Source organism: Chelonoidis abingdonii, chromosome 11 (genome assembly GCF_003597395.2).
Source record: "Chelonoidis abingdonii isolate Lonesome George chromosome 11, CheloAbing_2.0, whole genome shotgun sequence".
NCBI classification, from domain to species: Eukaryota; Metazoa; Chordata; order Testudines; family Testudinidae; genus Chelonoidis; species Chelonoidis abingdonii.
In genome coordinates this window covers 39,355,649-39,377,789 of record NC_133779.1, presented here as the reverse complement: position 1 = coordinate 39,377,789, position 22,141 = coordinate 39,355,649, and the positions used below count along the sequence as shown (strand labels likewise).

Here is a 22,141-nt window from a genome sequence, read left to right as displayed (position 1 = left end):
AGGAGTGACATTGACGAGCTTTGAGGGAAGCTATGTCCAGCGGTCCTCAGCTACAGAGATAAAGATGGCCACATGAAGACTGACGTGCAAGTTTAAAGTTGCTTTGCAGACTTAAGCCAACTCACAAGGACAAGCACATCCACTTTTACTCAACGTATGCGGTTTTGTAAAGTTAAGAATCCTTCTGTATGATCTGCAACACACTGAACAAAAGTTTTATAAAACCCATGCACATTTTAAGGGGTGGGATGAAGATAACGTGACCAGACAGCAAATGTGAAAAATCGAGACAGGAGGTGGGGGAGTTATAGGAGCCTATATAAGAAAAAGACCCAAAAACTGGGACCGACCCTATAAAATCGGGATATCTGGTCATCCTAGATGAGGAAGACCTCTTGAGGTTGTTGGCAGTTGTAACAGGATTCCATGGTGGACATGCCATTAACAGCTAAGAGGTACTTTATGCCAACTCAAAACCAGAATGATTGGTTGAGCTGGGCTTCGTACTAGCAAAAGAAATTAGGTTCAGAATGCCTCTATTACCCTGGTTGTTAAGGCACTTAGCACAATTCTAACAAATGGTAAGTGAAGTTAGGAAACTAATCAGAATCAACAAAATATACCCCTTTGCCTTCTTGTCATTCATACCCGCTTCTATTAGCAGCACGCTTGCTTTTTTATATTTCCGTGTCACTCTTTTTATCTGTTGAAAATATAAAGACAAAATTAACATTCTAGATAATGTGATTGCTTTATAAGCAATCAAGTTTTTTCACTTGCATTTTTATATATTGCTCCATGTACCATTAGAGAAAATAGATTAAACTTGACTCTCAATGTCTAACAGGCAAACAAATAAAGCTAATAAAATTGGTACATTAAGAATAGCATGTGCGCACATGGCTTTGTTAGTTGTTTGATTATGCAATTTGTTTTACTTTATTTGAATTTATTCCCTTATTGTCGCACACTGGAAAAAAAGCAAAGTAGCATGATCAAAACAAATTTACAAATTAAAGACAACAATAACTGATAATTTAGAGTTAATTCATCTTTGAATGCTACCGGTTAACACTGTATTATGATGTACATTAATCACTCTTTCCTATTCAGAACAGAGTAATGCGTGTTAACAGCCACAAGAGGGACCACACTGCTGGCTGTTCTGACAGGTAGCAACATAATACAATGCAATGAATAAGGAGGAACTCATGAGATTTTACTACCTAACAGAATGGGTTTCAATGCAGAATTTATTATGTATTACAAAGCTCTCTGAGTGATTACCACCGTCTACACTGGAAACTGTAGCAAGTGCTCTATCTTTAGACCCCAGACTTGCAAAGGGTGACCAGATGTCCTGATTTTATAGGGAAAATTGGGATTTTGGAGTCTCTCTTATATAGGCACCTACTACTCCCCACCTCCTGTCCCGATTTTTCACAGTCGCTATCTGGTCACCCTAGACTTGCAGCTACACACTTCAACAAGCATGTCATCCTTAACATCTGTCTCTTAAAAGGTGACTGATGAGTTCTCAGTGGTGTCTGAAAAGGAAAAATATTGGGCTTGTGCCCTTTTTCCTACTTTATAGGATTTAAAGATTACATCAAGAGATTTCACAAACATTTTTTACCTCTGCTCATCTTGTACATCCAAAATACAGGTTCTCTTTACCCCAAAATATTACAGTGATTAGAGAATGAGGGAATCACCACAAAAATCAAGACAGATGAGCAATTTAGCAAGGCACTGATTTTTAATCAGGGGGATAAAGCTTTGGGGAGTGGGCTGTTTTTCATTAAAAACTATTTAATTCAAATGCTTAAACAGCACTTTGAATCTATGAGATATTCTTCTTTAAAAGCCTTGTTTTTCAGTGGAAGTAAGCACTAACAAGACATGAGACACTACCTTTCTCCACACACCTCCAAACAGATATTCTTCCAGCTAAACTAGAGAAATCTACCCACTGAAGTTCCTGATATTTTAAAAGGTAAAAGTCAAAAGTAAAAACCTTTAAAATGCCTTTTGGGTAGTTTCTGTATATAAAAATTCTTCACAGTTAATCTTGCAAACTCAGATCTGCACTGCACATCTTGCCATAGGAAAGCAAAAATCTATCCTGCTTTCAGGTAGCTGTTGTTTTTAAATGTTGTTCAAAGATTTTGAACCAATGTAAGTAACACCACAGGGAAGAGCGCTGAGTGTTCTCAACTTATCCTGAAGTCAGTGAGGCCTGAAGATACTTAATACAGCCATACAGGATTTCAGAATCAGACCCTCGGATCCCATTTTCAAAAAAATAGCTAGGTGCTGTTCTTACCACTGCCGGCCAATATGGATATCTTGGCAATTTGCACCAGACCAACATCCCTGGTTCAATTGAACACGGTTCTACGGCACAAAAATAAAAGTTAATTAGACTACATAATTAAACAAGTGTAATATTTACACAGCATCATTGATGTTCACAGACTTCAAGGTCAGAAGGGACCACCATGATCATCCAGTCCGACCTCCTGCACAACGCAGGCCACAAAATCTTACCCATCCACCCCCATAACAAACCCCCAACCTACGTTTGAGTTATTGAAGTCTTCATATTGTGGTTTGAAGACCTCAAGCTGCAGAGAATCCTCCAGCAAGTGATCCGTCCCCCATGATGCAGAGGAAGGCGAGAAACCTCCAGACCCTCTGCCAATCTGCCCTGGAGGAAAATTCCTTCCCGACCCCAAATATGGCGATCAGTTAAACCCTGAGCATGTTGGCAAGACTCACCTGCCAGCACCCAGGAAAGAATTCTCTGCAGTAACTCAGATCCCATCCCATCACATACCACTGAGCATACTTACCTGCTGATAATCAAAGATCAATTGCCAAAATTAGGCTATCCCATCATAGCATCCAATCAAACAAGACAGACAAGGTCCCTGAACTACAGCCTCACGTTATGGTAAGAAACAAAATCCCTTTGTGCTAGGCATTGTACACAATACACAAGATCACTGTCCCTGCCCCAGACATCTTACAATCTCAGTATCTCCATTAGTCTCCTAGGAACACAGGAATTGTGAAACTGGATCAAACTCATGGTCCATCTAGTCCAGTGTCCTCGCCAACAGTGGCCAGTGCCAGATGCTTCAGAGGAACATGCAAGCAACTCTGCAGCTGGCAAATGTGAAATAATCTGCCCTCTGGTGACAATCTCAACCCAATCCCTAATAGCTAGAGATTAGTGGCAGGCCTTAAGACACTATCAGCATTAACTATAACAATCCTGGATAGTCTTGTTATCCAGATAAGTGCAAACCCTCTTGGGATCTTGGTAATTTTTTTTGGCCTCATCAACATTCTGTGGCAACAAGTTCCACAGTCTAATTGTGTGTATTCTGTGGGGAAAAAGTCCTTTTACTGGATATGAATTTGTTATATTTCAGTTTCATTAGCTGTTCCTGTGTTAGGAGAAAAGGAGAACAGATGCTCTTAAGCTAGTCTCTACACTAGTCATTATCCTGTATGTTATCATTTTTGTCATTATCCCTTTTTTAAAGGTAAACCAGCCCAATCTTTTCCACCTCTATTTGTACATGAGTTTTTTTCCATGGCCTAATCATTCTTATCATCCTTCTTTTTAACCCTTAATAAAGATATTGCAGAATTAGTAAAATAGGGTAACAAGTACCATACATAGTATTCAAGAGGGGAGTGCACCACTGATTTATATAATGACGTAACTTTTTGGAATGTCCTCCAACATGGATCAGACGGAAAAAGATTTGGTGAAGGTGAATGAGGGAGCCAAAGAGACAAGGCTAGAAGTTTTTGTTAACTATGCCTAGAGCGAAGCAAGAGTGTTGTGATTAGAGTGCAAAGTGGATACTTCTAGTTCCATGTTGGGACTGGATAGCCAGGGCTGGCCTTACCATGAGGTAAACTGAGGCAACTGAGGGGCGCAGGCAGTAGGACCCAGAGTATAGAAAATGGTGTATGCTGCTGGTGCATATGTATTCTCTCCACTCTAGATGCACAGAGACGGTGGAGTGCTGTGCTGGAGGAAGGAGGGCACAAGAGACATAACAGGCAGGCAGGAGAAAAAGGTGAGAGGGAGCAACAGAAAGCAGCAGGAGCTGCAGGGAGAGAGAGGAGGAGCCTCTTATATAAACCCCTCTAGCAGCCCTAGGAGCCTGGACTGATTAACACCAGCTTCTCAGGGAACTTCCTGTTTCCTGTTGCTTCCCTGAACCCACTTGAGGAGAACAGGCAGTCAATTGAAGTAGTAGGAACTAGTTAGACCCTTAAGACACACATCTTCCCTCACTCAGACCCTGCTACCAGCCTGCTTATTTGTCCTTTTCAATTGAGTGATCAGAGAAGAGTATGGTGGAGACGCAAGAAACAGCTGCTGTTGAGTTTAGTTCCTTGGGTCTAGATGATCCAGAACTGTGGACCCACTTGAGCAGCAGCCTGAGGAACTTCCTTGACAGCAAGTGAAAAACCTCATGTTCCCCAAAGACAATGAAAATAAAAGTTTCCATTCAACACATCACTGGCGTGAAATCCCCAATGGTGACAAAGTGGAGAGGCCATGGCTTACGCACTCAAAAACCCAGAATGCTGCATACTGTTTTTGTTGCAAACTCTTCCAGTCTAATGTTCCAGCCACATTGGGTTCTACAGGAACAAAGGACCTGAAAAATCTGGCTAGAAATCTGGCATGCCACGAGAAGGCAGCAAATCACCAGAGAGCATTCCATAGGTGGAAAGAGCTTGAGATGAGACTAAGGTTAAAGGCCACCATAGATGATTAGCATCAAGAGAAGATTGCATCAGAGTCTCTTTACTGGCAAAATGTTCTGAAAAGGCTCATTGTCATTGTGAGAATGCGTGTTACCCAAAAACCCAGCACTGCGTGGCACTTCATATCAGCTGTGTGTGCCAAATAATGGAAACTTCATTAAAATTGTGGAGCTGATGGCTGAGTTTGATGCTGTACTCCAGGAGCATCTAAGAAGAGTCATCACCCAAGAATGTACACACACCCCACTACTTTGGAAAAACAATTCAAAAAGAGATCACACAGTTACTGGCAACAAAAGTCAAACAGAAGATTGTGGCAGATCGGAAGGTCAGCAAGATATTACTCTGGACTGCACACCTGACATCAGCCATATGGAAAAAATGACTTTAATGGTGCATTTTGTAACAACAGAACCTAGTGAAAACGTCCCTGCAATGGTGACTGTCAGAGAGCATTTTCTAGAATGTATTGACATTGATGATACTACAAGAGCTAGTGTGACAAATGTGCTTCTTAAAAAGCTGGAAGATATGGGAATTGCGACAGCTGACACGAGAGGTCAGGGCTACGATAATGATGCCAACCTGAGAGGAAAGAACAGAGGAGTGCAGACATGGATCCGAGAGTTAAACCCTTGAGCTTTTTTTGTTCCATGCACTGAGCTTGGTGGTCAGTGATGCAACATCAGCTTCTAGTGAGGCTGCTGAATTTTTTAAATGTAATTCAAAAGCATCTGTGTATTTTTCTCTGCATCAATTCATTGATGGCAAATTTTGAAGCAACATCTGGGAACATCCTCTCTGACACCGAAACCACTGAGTGCCACATGATGGGAAAGTTGAGTGGAGGCAGTGTATTTGGGATGTTGTATGATATTCCAAAACTCCTCACTATACCTGAAGAAGACCTACACCAGCAATGCAGGGCACTAGAGACAGTGTTGACCCATGATGACATGCGTGATATTGATGCAAGTGATTTAGGTGATGAACTAAAAGCCCATTCGAGATACATTTCAGCAGGATCAACTCCAAAATACATTTCAGCAGGAAAGATATGACCACCATCTTTCAAAATGCTTTTGTTGCTCTGCGCGTACTTCTAACACATCCTGTAACAGTTGCCAGTGGAAAATGCAGCTTCTCCAATCTGAAGTTAATGAAAAACACATCTATGCTCCACAATGACACAGGAGAGGCTGGTCAGCCTTGCAACCATTTCAACAGAGCATGAGCTGGCCCAGGCTGTGGACCTTCAGGATGCAGCTCAAAATCTTTGCAACCAAGAAGGCATGGAAAGCATCACTTTGATTATTCACACAGATAAAAATGCCACCGTTTACTATGCAGACAAGAAAAGTTACATTTGCTGTTCAGGCATTTGAAAGTTAAGTATACTTAATTTTTGAATAAGGCATTTTAAGTTGTTAGTTCCCCTTTATTGAGGTAGGCAGCAGAGCAGTACCATGAGAGGAGAGGAACAGGAAGAAGGCAGAATTGAGACCTTTCAAATTTTTGGCTGAAGCCAAGGAGTATGGGGGTGTCATCTGAGCCTCAGGTGCCAAAATGTTGTGGGCCAGCCCTATGGATAGCATACACATCCCCTGACATTCACCCACATCTGAAGTGAGAAAAACAGAAGTCATCACATCATAGCAGCTCTTTCCAAAGACTACTCTAGTACTGGTAAAAGGAACTGACTGTCAGAGGCCTGAAGGAAGCCCACATTTCTGGGAGCACAGAGGTAAGACAGCATGACCTGAGGATACTCCTTTAAGAGGAGTTTGCCTGCAGCTTCTAGAGCTGTGCATGAACATGCTGCCACACTCAAATGAACAAAACAACATTCACAGTTTCTAACAAGAAGAAGTCTAATGAACAAAAACCTTTATGTTTGTTACCAAGTATTGGTAAACAAAGTCTAAATCATATTTAAGTCTTCAATGACTCTAAGGCTCAAAGAAATAGGTACATTATCTTCTTACCTTGACGTAACAGAATACTAGGAAGTTCTTCATCTTCCTCTTCTTCCTCCTCATCTACCAAAGTTGTATCGGGAGAGATACCTTCTGGAGAGCTAAACTTCAAAGACAGATCAGAGGAGTCCAATCCTGGCAGTGAAGTGAGAAGAATTGTTTTATCATTTTTTTTCTGGTCGTGCGAGGTATCTTAATTTGAAAAATATCCCAATGGTATTTTGAATTGCTGAGTTCATTACATCTATTAGGCTATGACAGTTTGCCATTGTGCATTCTAACCTACGCACACTGACAACTCCATTTGATCTTAATGGAGTTACTTCAAACTTACCCTGGTGTAAAATCAGAATCTGGACAGTGAGTATAGAGTTATGTGCTTAAGAAATTAGGAAGGGGAGAGGAGCAGTCTGGAAACAATAACGATCTTTAAAAAAGATGTGGGGGCAGGGAGAGAGACTTCTGCTAGGGTAGAATCCTTATGACTCAGAGTAGGAAGAAAGTCAAAAGGTTGTATGGACTGCCTGAATAGAAGGAAACAATACAATACACTTTAGACAGACAAGCAAGTAGCAGTATTGAGTACTGGAGAAATTATTATTCAAATATGAAATGATGCACACATTAGCTCACAGGTATTTAGCCATATTTTAACGGATGGCTTGCTGGAGAGCCTGGGGCCAAGCCAACCCTGATTACACAAGCCCTACCTGAGGGGAATAAGGCAATTCCATATGAAGGGCAGAAGGCGGCTGCAGTCAGGAGGAAGCTCAGAAGATTGCAAAGGATCTCCTGCAGCAAAGACCCTGAGACCAAGAGAATTGCTCCAGCTAGGAAGAATTGGGAGTAGACTGCAAAGGCAGAAGGGACTCAGACCAGACCAGGGGAGTTTTGACTGTAACCAGATAAAGGCTGGAAAGACAACTTTTGCATTTAGTTTTGAACTTAAGTTAATAAATTAAAGCTCACAGAAGGCAGTGGCGACCAAACTGGAAAAACCTTGTGCAGAGTTTATCTGGGGATCCAAGAAGGGAAACTGAGGTGAGGGATTGCATGTTCGGCTGCCCTGAGGCCATCAGGGGATGCCATGAGGTCGCTACATGTCTGCATCATATGATTCCACTAAGCCACACAACAGGATCTATACAGATTAATCCATAAATGAGCAGTTCAGTGTTGACCCACACACTGGAGAGAAATAAGAATATATTTGTAGATACGGTACTAGCCTGCTTCTTTGCACAGTAAGAAAATAAAAAAAGCAGCAACCTACGGCTTGGCTTTGACTAAGACTAAGTCTATGAAAAAATGTAGTGGAAAGGAAGCATCTAAACACTTGTTACTAATTTAATTGACTTTGTAATTAGAAATAGAACAGATTAGCAAGAACAATTAACGCTCTTTAGAACAGTGAATTTTGGAAAAAAGGAAATCAAACAAGATACAAAAGAGTGGTAAGAGTGGCAAGGTGTGAAACTGACTGCTCAAACTACAAGTATTGCCAAAGATCATCTGCCTCATTATAAAAATATGCTTGTCATTGGATGTAGAAACTGTAGATATTCAAGTAGCAAAACATCAAGCTGAGGTCAAATGATGAAGGAGACTGAAGTCAAGAATTAACACTGGAGAATTACAGAAGGAATCGACAAGGCAATAAAATACAAGCTTGTGCGATTTTCATGTGACCTGTGCAGCGAAGGAACCAGAACCTCTAAAAAGTGTGCTAAGAAACTTTTCAGTTACTAGCAGAATGCTGAAGAGCAGTAAAAATCCTACCAATTAATGGAAGGTTTGCAAGTTCCCACTGTATTTCTTAGTAACACTGAACCACAGAATAGTCAGATAATAATCTGGCATTGCACAAAAAGTTCAAACATTTAGTAAAGCAGAAATGGCATGTCATGGGTACCGTAAAGATGCTCATTGCCACACACTAACATCTTGTTAATAGAGAGAGCCAATGATTATACTACAGTATAATGTTGCTCTAAACAAAAGCTCATTGTTGTAATGATTATTGTACTGTGTCAGATATTTACATGGATAGGAGTTGCAAAAACTTCCTAAATAAGAGTTTAATAAAAAACAAAAATAAAATTTAGTAAATCACATCTAGTACTGGTAAATTATTCTGTATCATAACTTTCAATCCAAAGCATTTTTGGAATGGAGAAAGTGTTGAATTGTCCATCACATTGAGCAATTCTGAAATTTCCCAACAGAGAAATATCTTCCTTCTAGCCAATATGACTGAACTGTTTAAACATTTAAACTTCAGGGAAACAAACCAAAAAAGTCAGATAGAGGGACTGGCCATGATGGACTTTAGTATAAAATGAGTATTCAGAGAACGCCTTCCCCAAGATATTGCAACTTCCCACAATAATAGGTGAACATCAAATGGCACAAAAGTCCTAGCTCCCCCACTGAAATACTTTACCTGCTTCATCTTCGTCAAAATCAGGTAGCTGACAGTTTTTAGCTTTATTCACAGGACTGTGTGAAGTACCCTTATTCTCCTCTTTTTCAAACTCGGAAAGAGGGCTATCAGAATAATTTGCGTGTTTAGAAGCCCCAGATAAAGGTTCCAGGCCATTTATGCATCCCTCTTTTTTGTGCAGAGGTGACACTGCAGTAGTCTTCTGTTTCCAGCTAATACACTTTGAATTCACTGGCTTTTTGCTCCCATCTAACATTTTATATTTCCTCGCTGGAGTGTCTCTCTCTTCACCTATGTTACTCTCTAATTCAGGTGAGGTACTTGTAATAGAAAAATCCAGTAATCTCTTTTTGGGCAGACCCCTAACATTTGGCCTTTTTCCAGCAGATATTAACATAGTAGAATTGCAGGAAGCAGATATTGGGGTACTCTCTCTAACAAAATCATGTACTGTATCATCTGGGAATTTAGTGCTAGGAGATGAGGGTTCGCCTGCATCTCTTGGTCTCTTTCTTCCTTTCTTACTTTTCTCATTCTGCTTTAGCAAAAATGATGAGCTTTTTCCTATTTTGGACTTTGGCACCAATTTGGATTTTACTGTTTTCTGTTGAGTTAATGTTTTTACTTTTGATTTAGATGTCTTGCAATGCTGGCTTTCTGACTTCCACGTGCTAGAAAAGTCCCCAGATTTAGATACTGAAGAATTTGTTCTGTTTCCACGCGTTTTAGCTGTCTCTTTGGAACTGAGCCGACATTTTTGTTTGTTTTTTTCTGTATCAGTTTGTGGGCTGGGTGTCTTTTGTTTCCGTTTTTTCTTCAAGGTCTCACCCTCTTCTAATTTTATTTTTGGGGAAGATATTGGACATCTAGTCACAGGAGGAGATAATGAAGTTTTTATTTTATTTTCTTTCTGACCTGATCGAGTAGTTTGTCCCTCATCTGAAGGCCTTACTTGTTTCGGAGAGGCACTCAAAATATCTAGAGCGATTTTAAGAGCTTTGCGATACTTCAGTTCTTCCACAGGGTGAGTAGGTTTATTCCTCTGGTCTGCTGAAAGAGGCATACAAGAAGTTAGGACTACTTTTCCTTTGTGTATTAAAAATATAAAATGTACTGTTTTTATGGTACCTCTTGCACAGTGCATCACAGAATGCATGACAAAAAGCACCATTAGTTTTTTTAAAAGCAGACTAAGTAAATGCTAACAAAAAGGCTCATATTTCTCTCTGATTACAAATTTGAAATAGACTTGTACAGGTTAAACACACATCCTGGCCAAGATTCTCTATTATGCCTCCCTCAGTGCAGCACGGAAGGCCTAGCACAGGGGAAGGAAGAGCAAAAGTGAATAAAAGAGCATATAACTAAACTGCTACCAAAATGGTACCAATTTCCACAGACAGATTTGATATACCAACTAAATGAAGCAAGCTGGAAACCCGTTAGGAAAATGATTCACAGGCGTTAAAGTCAGAAGAGACCCTTACAACACTCTTCTAGTCTGATCTCCTGCGAAACACAGGCCAGTAAACTGTGCATCAAGCCCATAACTTAGCAGAGAACAGGGGTGGCCAACCTGAGCCTGAGAAGGAGCCAGAATTTACCATTGTGCATTGCCAAAGAGCCACAGTAACACATCAGCAGCCCTACCCATCAGCTCCCCCCAACCCCCAGCGCCTCCTGCCAACTGGCAGCCCCACCAATTAGTGCCTCTCCCTCCCTCCCCACACTTCCCAATCAGCTGTTTCATGGTAGGCTAGAGATGGGTGGTGGGGAGCGAGGCACGGCAGACTCAGAGGAGAAGGGGTGGAGTGGGGGCAGGGCCCGCGGCAGAGCCAGGGGTTGAGCAGTGAGCACCCCCTGGCACACTGGTAAGTTGGCGCCTATAGCTCCAGACCTGGAGTCGGTGCCTATACAAGGAGCTGCATATTAACTTCTGAAGAGCCGAACGTGGCTTCGCAGCCACGGGTTGGCCACCTCTGATATAGCATCTCTTTCCTAAAGATACCCAGTCCTGATTTAAAGACTTCAGATTATGAAGACTCCACAACATCCCTAGGTAAGGTCTTCCAGTCGTGAATTACCCTCACTGTTAAAAATGTGCACCTTATTTCATATCTGAATTTGTCTAGTTTCAGCTTCCAGCCACTGGATCCCATTATGCTTTCTCCTGCTATACTAAAGTGCCCTTTACTATCAGAAGTCTCTTCCCCACATAGATATCGGTAGACTGATCAAATCACCTCTTAACCTTCTCTTGGATAAACTAAACAGACCGAGGCCAGGTCTATACTTGGAAGGATTTGCCAGTATAGTGATACTAGTATACTACAGCAGCAAAGCACTTTAGCGTGGATGCAATTTATATTGGGAAAACTGCACTTTTGCCAGTATAACTTATATCACGCCTCCTAAACAAAATAAGGTGTACTAGAAAAAAACCACATCTACAGCAGGGGCTTTTGGCAGCAGAGTGACATCAGTCACACTTCTTCAGACCCTTGATCAACACAGCCATGCTAGCAACAGTTTTTAGTGTACACCTGGCCTGAGCTTCTTCAAGTATAAGACATCTTTTCCAGACAGTGAGCCTGGAGACAGAAAAATGAAGCAGCTTTGCCCAAGGCAATATAGCAAATCAGTGACAGAGCCGTAATCAGAACTCAGGACCTGCTGACTCCCACTTGTCCTCATGCCTTTAAGAATAAAGTTTACATCTCTGTGTTGCTTCACATACCATTTCCAAATTACAAATAACGTAACAACGGAGTTAGAGATCTACTTGCATAGAAATTACTCCTCAGTATATACTGGTATCACATTACAGAGATGGCATATTTGGGGAACATCAGAGGTAGCTGTTTGTGATGTTTCATGTATCCACATGGAGACTAATTTTGGAAGCCTCCCAGGAAAACGAACGAGCCAGGTATTTAGATATGTCCCCACCTATTTCTTCCTTTTCTACCACCCATGTAAAGTAAAAGTATCCCACCTAATTCAGAGGCAATGATTTTTATGCGCTCCTCCTCCAAAGGCTCCGTGTCCACATAGTTCACATAAGTCCTGAAAGAACAGTAAAATTGTTCAAGTCTTTAGACAATGTAATGCCATTACTAATTTAAGAAAATGAGACACCTAAACCAGTAAGAAATCAATATATTTTCCTCAATATTTTGAATAGCAGAAATCAACTGTCATATTGAGAGAAAAACATTGCAGCTTGCTGATTAGTGTGGACCATCAGGACAATAATAAAATCAAGAGGTTGACTGGTAAGGTGGAATATATCAAGTCCACTATCTAAAATATTTCAATGATTACATGTATACGGAAGTATAGTAATCAAAAAAGAAATTTTATCTTTTGCCGGCTGAAATACCAGGAGACTTTGCTACTTTTAACGACCATGAAACAGGTTCAAAATCAAGACCTTGAAAAGTTTAAGAATATTAGTACAATTCTTCAACAGTCATAAGATTTTATGCATTTAAAAACTGACACAAAATTCTGGTTAGCCAACAAAACATTTCAGAAATCAATTAATCTGGTTTTAGAGACAGCTTCAAGAATTAATGATTACAGCATGTTTGCCACACATTTGCATTCTTAAATATAAGATGATTAAAAGGGTACTTAACTCTTCTTCCAGACCGAGTATTTCAACTTTGAAAGAGGCTGCTTCTGCTTTAGAAAGAACTGGTCTTCTGGAAGTTCTGATTTTGCATAAAACCTAAATGAAGAAAAAAGTATAATTTTTACAGCCATGGACACAATGCTCCTAAGAGTAAAGATGTCATACAGCATGCAGCCCAAGTAATGGCATGAGGAGAAACTCAGAAAGCTAAGTTGTAAGGAAAAGCCTAGTCCTAGCTATAATGGATATGGGATATGCAATGGAATCCATCTTAACACTAAGCATTCCCCCTTCTCAGATAATTTTTTAACATATTATTTGCATATCAAACTATTAACAGAACAGCACCACTTGTGCACACGAATGTCCCTGAAACCTTGGAAAGTACTACACACACACAAAATCAGTGTTAGCTTTTAGTCAAAACATATAACATTTCCTCAAACTGTAACTGTTTTTTTAAGGAGCATTTGCTAGAGTTTATATATTTACTTGTGACTCACACACAGCCGGTCTCAGAAGATGCCATATCACTCCATGGAAACAAAAATTCCATGACTGTTGTAAGAAGTTATTTTAAGAAAACTAATTTTACAGAAGGTGGGGACAGAAGAGATTCTATTCAATCAAGTCTGTCCCCTAGCAGAATATTATAACCTTTAAAAGAGCCAAAAGGCCACAGAGTTTCACGTTTCTACTCCAAAGGCTTTTTTCTATTGTTATTTCTCACACTTGCTGACCTGAAATCAGACAGAAGCAATTTACTTTCCAACCTACCCAGAGAATCTGAACCACTTTCAAACAAAAACAGTATGTGTTTATGTCAGCCTGGAAAGAAATTTCAGCTACGCCACAGAGAAAATTGCCCTCCCACAACTCACCCATGGAAAGGCGAGAGACTTGGATTTGGCAATCAAACTAATTAAGTTTAAGAACATCAATAACTGTACTTGCTTTCTCAGACTTAGAATATTTTGTTACATTATTTTAGTCTGATCTTTTCTGCAGCAGATCAAACACCACAAAAGGTGTGCTCTATATTGCTGGTGTTAACTTCTCTTCCAGATTGTCCTAATGTCATTTTGTTTTGCTTCATGCTGTTGAATGAAATCTGAAGAGAATAGCTCTGGAGCATCTTGTGAATAAAAGAAACCATTTCACAGAATACAGTTGCCAGTGTAACAGTGCTGGTTATTCCTTTCCACTACTTTTGCCTATGCCCAATGAAACTTTAAATAGACAATATGCAAAACAAATTTTGCATTTATGTGGGAATTTATATCACTTTCACCCTGGTGGCAACTTAAGTGTCTTTATTTCGGCACATATGCAGATCCTGCAAAACTTGATATAACAGGAGCAAACACACAGCAAAGTAGATTAACTATGCTTGGAACAAATTAAGATCTCTTTCGTTGAATATAGGTTAAGAATTATATATCATATGAGCGCCTTTCTTATACTTATATCCAAATCTACTAAAATACAGGGAACCAATAAAGATCCCTAAGTTTTCCTAAAATAAGACACCCTTTTGCACTAGGAAATATAAAACATTTGTAAATGCATATCACGATGCCTTTATGATAATTAAAATCTCCTAAATAAATTCAAATTACAAAACTCCTAGTTTATTAATAAAAACAAGCATTTTACAATAAAAACATAACCGTGCACGAGGGACCTTTTCCATTAAGAACTCTCATCTAGTCTATGCGGCTTGTGTTTCAAAATAGCAAGAACAATGTTTTGGGTGACTGATGCTCTTTCTGGTTGCCTTGCAGAAGAAACAAGGAACGGTCAGTGAAAATTTTGTATAAAGGAAGCTATAAGTGTACCGGAAAAAGATATGCAAAGGAAATGAAAAGGAGTTGAGGAAAAGACGACAGACAAATTATAAAGGAAATAACAGGAATGAAGAATATGGCACAGATAAGTGCATCCTTATCTTGTGTTAAACTACCTCCCAGGAACGATAAGAAACTAAGGAGAAGAGTTGGAGAATGAAACTGGGAACATGCTTATAAATACATTTAACAAAATGAACTGTGACAAAACTAAGTGTTTCACTTGTTTAAGCAGGAAAGTGGCAAGTAAATTGATACTTTACATCAAGTAGACGTTACTAACTTTACATTAGGTTAATATAAAAGTTATCTTCCCTCAATAAAAGGATTTTTTAAAGTATGACAGGGAATGAGGCTGCATCTCCAACATAAGTAGGGAAACCCTCTGTCTTATCAGAGCTTAAATTTGGCTTCAACTCCTTGCCATCCAGTGAACATTACAAGACAAATCTGATGACAGAATGGGATCATCCTTAATTATGATTCCCTAGCTCCTTCTTCGCCATCATATCAAATAAACTACTTTTTGTCATTTTAAAGTCCATCCTGACCTATCCTCACTCTACCTGCCATCTCTCATTCAGTATTAAAGTAGACTCCCATCTCTGCTTGGCCCACAAGGTCAGTTTCCATTACCCATTTGCTAAGCTTTCAAACAAGCACCTTCATTCTTCCGCTGATATACTTCCCCTCATGCTTGGGAGAAGCTCCCTGGAAATATTTGCAAAACTAACTCATTTTCCTTTAAAACTCTCCTTTGTTGTGAGGAACAGAAAAAAAACTGACAACGGGTAGTGCTAAGATCACGCCCTATCATGCAGACAGATACTGTCTTGTTGCTTCCTTGTATGCCCCCCATCTGTCTGTATCCATCTCTTCTCTCATTTTATACTTAGATTGCAAGTTGTGTGGGGCAGGAGGCTCTGTTTGTGCATCATTTAATACAATGGGTCCATATACATACATCCAGGATTGGGGTTCCTAGATGCTACCAAAACACAAATCATCAACCTCATGTTTACTTGGAAATCATAATTTCTAAATAAGATTTGTCCCTGTCAATAATTCCAATTTTTTTGGCCTAGGGAATTCATTTCTGGTGTTGTCTCCAAATAGAAGTTTCAAGGAGAATAAGTTGCTTGGCTTTTGATCGCATCCCTCTCCCACACTTCCCTCCCACTCTCTTCAAGATATCAGGAAAAGGCAGGAACCTCCACAAAGTTCCTCCTCATTCCTCTACCTATTTAAATGGTACCATAATGCTCTCACCTTTGCTGGCCATAAACGGTTCTTCCATTTGCATAGGATATATTCTTGATCTGTCATGATTGTGCTTCATGTAGGATGAGCAAGGTAACTACTGCCAGGCCCAATGTATTCTGAAACAAAACTGATATTACATGGACCTCTAAGTGTAACATAGTCTTTTTACAACTCAATATACCTTATGAAATAAGAGTTATGCAATATCTCAAAACAATTTAATACTATATAATTATTGCTTATTTAATATTATAAACTTCTGTTGGTTCTCCCATACTGTTTTGTACATACACATCCCAGAATTATCAAGGATAGCTATTAATACTAATGCACGAAGTGCAAATCATTTTAGGCTAGTGCAACACACCACCAATGTGTTTCAGGTTGCTAGAGCGGTCCTGTTGTATTGAGAAATCTAGTTAATAAAGTAAGCCTACAAACGATAATAAAATAATGATATTTCAATCATCACTGCAGTCCAGTGCATGCTAGAGGGGACTAACATACTTACCTAGTTTGCGCACTGAGCCAGTTGGAAAGGATATAACATTCACTTTGTACCAAATTCTGATAATCAATGCTTCTACAAAATACCCAAATAGTCTAATTTATAGCATTGCAAAGTAAGTGCTTCCCAGGTTTATCTAGGTGAATTGTCACATCCTGTAACTTATGCCAAACTTGGCAACTCTTTTTGAGGCTTATTTAGAGAATGCGAATTTTTCAGATTCCAAATGTTTTACATGTTTGTTAGAGACTGAAAAATTAAATGAATTACATATTAAGAGCCAAAAAAGCTTCATGTACTTACAAGGTTGAAGATGTAATTTACATGAAGTCTTGTTTTTTGGTCCTACATATGAAAGGTCAAGTGAAAAGTAAAGTGTAATTACTGTACTTAATTATAAAACTTTAAGAGACCACACTTGTCACCTTGTTTGTGTCAGGACAAACCCTTACGATTGCAATCCGAAATACGAGATATTTACAGATCACTTTTTCCCTCCCTTGTATTTTGTGTTACATGTTTCTCCAGACAATTTTGTACTTTGCATACAGATTAAATCCCATTTCCTACCTCTCAAACACAGATACATTGTTAGCGCTAAATAAATAACTTTGTTTTAGCAAGAACAATAAAGGTCTAACTATCATCGCTACATAAGTTATGTTAGTGCAGAAGTATTGCCCTACTTTTAGTCCCCAGAACTGTCCGCTTTAGTGCCTAGTGCAGAATCATCCATACACGCCCACTTACTATTTTATTCAGCTTCCATTAATTTTGTTGCACTCAAGTTACATTTAACTCCCTCCAAAAACCTGCTTCAGGAAACGTGGGCTATTGCCCAGACAAAGGTTCATTCCACCAGTCATCAAAAATATACCTCATCAGCGCCAGACCGGCATGTGCACAACGAGAGACTAGGACAGTATCTGGCACCCCCAAAACTTGAGCAATCACGAGGTCCAGACACAGAAGAGACAGGCCAGCCTGCTACAGTGCAGCGCCCAAGTGCCAACCCACCCCAGACAAATGAACGTGGGAAAGGAAACGCAGACGCAAGTCACACAGCTCAGGGGGCCCTTTAAAGTCTCTCTCACACACCCGTGGGGGGACAGGGCTGGTCTGTCTTATACACGCAGCCCAGCCCAGCCCAGTCTTCATGGGAAGGGGGGGGTCAGGAACCCAGCGGGGGGGGAGCCCCACGCGCCCCCTGAGGGGAAATGACTAGTTGGAGCCACCCCGCCGCTACAGAAGGGTCCCAGCCCCCTATGGGGGGGGCAGAATGGGGGTGCTCAGGGGCACCCCCTGGGGAGGGCTGGAGTTGTCTGATCCCATTCTATGGCGAGAGCCCAGGCGCTACCCACCCCCCTCCCATGACCAACCCGCACGCGCAGCGCCCCCCGCGCCGTTACCACGGAGCTCTACGCACGCAGCCGCCCTCTCGGAAGACACCCAGCCCCGCCCCCTTCGCTCACCGCGCGTCAACAAGAGCAGGGCCCGGCCCTCCGGCCCCTTCCGCCAGACCTAGCCTCGTTCTGGCTCCGCCCCAACGGCGTCTGCGCGCGGGCGCCCTGCCCGGCCCCGCCCACTTGAGTCCCGCTCGTGCGCGAGAGTTGTCACTTTCTCAACCTCGCGCAAAAGGGGCGGGGGAGCGCGGGCGGCCAATCAGAAGTGGGTGACAAGCGGCTCCCTGGCTGCTGCTGTGGTGACATCATGAGTTGGCATAGCAACCTGAGGGCGAGACGGCCGCATGTGTGGGCGGGACCCAATGATATAGGCTCTGGGGAGCCTGATATCTGGTTGAAGTTGGCACAATCTGGGTCAGTTTCTTGCCTCTCCATGGAATGGACTCATGAAACCGACGCGCGTCTTGTCAGTTTCATGCCTCCCCATGAAATAGACTCATCAAACCCACACAAGTCTTGTCAGTTTCATGCCTCCCCCACTTATGAATCTGACCAGAACGGTCTTTCCCCCCCACCATTGATGTGGCAGCCAGGAAACTGACAAGAATCATGTCAGTTTCATAGAATCATAGAATCTCAGGGTTGGAAGGGACTTCAGGAGGTAGCTAGTCCAACCCCCTGCTCAAAGCAGGACCAACCCCAACTAAATCATCCCAGCCAGGGCTTTGTCAAGCCTGTCCTTAAAAACCCCTGAGGAAGGAAATTCCACCACCTCCCTAGGGAACCCATTCCAATGCTCCAATGTAGCGATTTCAGCCAGGCTTTTCCAGGGTCCCTGGCTGAGGAACAGCTCTGATAGGGGGACTGCCCCAGTGATCCTGGAAACTCTTAAAAACCTAGGTCCTAGATGTCGTATTCAGTTTCCTGAGGCCTGAAAGTCTGTTATGTGAAGATGGATTCAGGTAACTATGTAAAAATGAGATCAGCTGAGAATTATTTGTCCCTATCAGATGAGCAACACAATCCCCTAACCTTCCCCTCTGTCTGACAGCTCAATAGTAAACACAAAGGATCCATGGGTTATAATGATTAATATTTATTGATACTTTTATAAATATCTATAACACTGAAAATGTTAACACAATCGAATTCATAAATTATTATTAAAACATATCTACAGATCAAAGCTGTACATTCTAGTTAGGTTTATTCCAGGGAGTACATTTTCTCTACCTTTAAGCTATCATTATTTACAGAATAATTCTTTTTTGAAATGACAGGGTTTTTTTTGTTTTGTTTTGTTTTTTGCGTAGTATTTTCCCTTGGTTCCTTCTGTCGTTGCAATGTCCTTTGTTATTCAGTGTTCTCAGCCTATCAGTTTTTTTTTTTGTAGTTCATCCTGCAAAATAAAGATGCCCTCAACTGACATGAAAGTCAACCCACTAGTTATTTAGCAATTCACTGGGTTGGACCCTAAACTTTATGGGCTATGTTGGCATGATGGGCTTGAGTCTTCAGGGTGCACTAATCTCTCTGGTCCTGATCTGTAAAACATTGGAGCTTGTGTTTAACTTTAAGCATTTGTGGCCCCACTGAAGTCCAATTAAGCAAAGCAACATTTAAAGGTGAAGTCCTGACCCCATTAAAATCAATGGCAAAACTCCCATTGACTTCGATGAGGAGATGGTTTAATCCTAAGAGTTTTGCAAGATCAGGGTCAGCATGTTCAGCACTCTGAAATCAAGCCCTACAGGCATTAAAAAACAACAACCCTGTATTGCTTTCAGATTCTGTCATTGTTCTCACTTTAACAATATAATCTGCATTAATTTGACATCAGCTGTTTTCAAGATCCCATATTCTATTCTTCCCAGACAATTCTCAGCATCCAAACTGATATCCTTCTAACGCATCTCCTCAGCTGCATGCTATTCCATCTAAGAAATAAATATTAATTAGAGGAGCACTTCTCTAGCCTAGAACTAGTACTTTTCCAATTAATAAAACTCTAGTAATTAACCTCTCCCCACTACATTTTTTGTTTAACATCAAAATGCTCCATACACAAATTTAAAAAAAATGTCCTTATAAACCCTTATGTATCATCTTTCCAATCTCTACTTGTGCTGTGAATAAATCTGAAAATCATTTGACTTTGTTTTATAGTTCTGACATGCTCTCTATCCCCTTTTAGATTTTGCATCAGCAACACTAAATGCTTAGGCTAAATGTAAATGTAAGTTTTATTTGTGAGCCCTTAGTTATCAGATTCCGAACTGTACATACAAAGTATCAAAAATGAACCTTATTTACACATTTCATTCTCTTTAGATTGAGATTGTCTGCCAGAAGCCCATTGTTGCACACATTGGGCCAGCTCCTTTATATTGGTGTAAATCAGTGTAGCTCCATTAACTTAAATGGAGCGGTGCCAGTTTACAAGTTTTGAGACTGGATCTATAGGGAGGGATCTGACTGAATGACAACTCATAGTCTCAAACAGGTTATATATTTCTAAAATTTCTTTTCACTGAGTTGATGCCTCTGAATTGTTATCCAGCAGTATGGTGTATAATTGTGCTAAAAAAAGCTAACTGGGATTTTTCTCCAATACTCTATCGATTGATTTCAATAACCTTAAAAAAAAAAAGAAACAACATTACGCTGTACAAAGACATTGCCTCCAACGCAGGATACCCAGAAACAACAGCACTTCTTGCATGTTACAAACAAAGTCTTTAGGATGATCAGTAGAAATATTTGCATTGTTCAACATTAGAATTAATTGTGTAAATTGTGGCTTAGAAAGCAAATGCAAAGGCCAATGGCCTCTGCTATTAAGAACCATGTGATCTGCATTGTTGTCCGTAGCACAAGACTGAACTTCTTAAAAGCAACTGAAACTGGAGTGTAATTGAAGCACAAATTAAACAGGGCAAGTACTATTTCTTTGTATGGCATTAAATGTCTAGGTCCAGATGTGTCTACCAACCCTACCTAAAAATATCCCACAGTTGGGCCTTGAAGATTTAACAACAATAATAATAGAGATAATGTAGATTCACCATCTTCCCTCATTAAATATACCTAAGAGGATTATTTACATTAAATTACAAAACAAGCCATGAAGATAACATAATTTCTTTTGTAGGGAACGTAAAAATGCCTCTATCTGCTGTTTGCTTCTCTTTCATATGTCACAGACAAGGTGGCCATGAATAGATTGTTGAAAGCTCAACCTGCCAACTTTGACTTGCTAGGTTGGTCTATACAGACACCCACATACACAGCCACCAGTTACAACTGTACTGGAGACAGGACATTAAATAAGGATGCGTCACATGAGAGACCAAGTGCTTATCAAAGCACACCTACTACATGCTATGTATTATTCAGAGTCCCAGTTTCCAATCATTTCTCAGATGCTCCTCCGATTGCTCGGTCTTCTTCTGCTTACTCCTCTCCATATGGCTGTGGCCAAGAGCCATGGGATGTTGTTTAGTTAAAGTTGTTAAGAGCCGGCAGCCATATTTATAACTAACTTTCACAGCTGGCCCCATTAAATGCAACCTCGGGAGCTGCAGGGCAATCACTTTGGAAAGCTTCCAGGTTCTCTGCCTTTGCCGAGGGACCTGTTGCGCTGGATTCTGGCCGGCTGGCCATGAAAGAGCTATCAGGATTGTCTTGAAGACAGGAGTTCTCAGCTGCCTGAGCCAGACCCGGTTCTTTGGTACCTTCGTGAGTACGTCCATTTCTGGAGCTGTCATGATGCCCGTGGTTACCTAGACGGCTGGAAGCAACTACAGCTTTCATTGCAGCCTATTTAAAAACAAACACAAGGAGTTAGTGAACAGCAGTGGTGCAAGGATGCATTTCAGAGATTTGCTACTTGGATGTAAGTTCAGAAGCACTCTGATGCTACATGAAATGGCTGTAATGGTTCCCAGGCCTGTGTTAATAAAATAAAAAACCCTTGACAAAATAACCTTGGTTCTTCAATAAGGCCAGTGGGATGAAGAGACACGGTCACATCGAAATATACATATGTGGTATACTTCTTGGTTCTAAGGAAGGATAATGAATAACTTAGATCAGAGACCAATGTATTCTTACAAGAGATCAAATCATGTTAGGTCAATCATAGGGATTTATTTTATTTTAATTGTATTAACATTTTCCAGTCAAATGTATTTTATATTGTATTAACGTGTATCCCTAGGAACCAACCCTGCAAAACTTAATGCGTATGTAAGTTCAAAGTCAG

At 40.6% G+C, this 22,141-nt stretch overlaps 2 protein-coding genes across 12 annotated transcripts in view; both read right to left on the bottom strand.

Annotated features, from left to right (window-relative positions):
• Nucleotides 1-18,029, bottom strand: part of PWWP3A (PWWP domain containing 3A, DNA repair factor) — a 29,547-nt gene extending 11,518 nt beyond the window's left edge. For 2 of the 11 annotated variants that reach the window (XM_075070907.1, XM_075070901.1), the window contains exons 1-8: nt 16,778-17,614; nt 15,973-16,093; nt 12,861-12,952; nt 12,215-12,285; nt 9,220-10,266; nt 6,786-6,911; nt 2,327-2,397; nt 624-703 (exon numbers count right to left, since the gene is read on the bottom strand). In XM_075070907.1, the coding sequence (XP_074927008.1) occupies nt 624-703; nt 2,327-2,397; nt 6,786-6,911; nt 9,220-10,266; nt 12,215-12,285; nt 12,861-12,952; nt 15,973-16,029 (1,544 nt within the window). In that variant the 5' untranslated portion in view covers nt 16,030-16,093; nt 16,778-17,614. The other 9 variants (XM_075070903.1, XM_075070904.1, XM_032789962.2 and 6 more) reach the window with 9 other exon arrangements.
• Nucleotides 18,030-19,003: 974 nt separating this feature from the next.
• The window catches only part of LOC116830148 (calcium/calmodulin-dependent protein kinase type IV-like), a 45,642-nt gene continuing 42,504 nt past the window's right edge, over nt 19,004-22,141 (bottom strand). Inside the window, exon 11 of the mRNA XM_032789465.2 lies at nt 19,004-21,696. Coding sequence (XP_032645356.1) covers nt 21,415-21,696 — 282 coding nt within the window. The 3' untranslated portion in view covers nt 19,004-21,414. The remainder of the gene's footprint in view (nt 21,697-22,141) is intronic.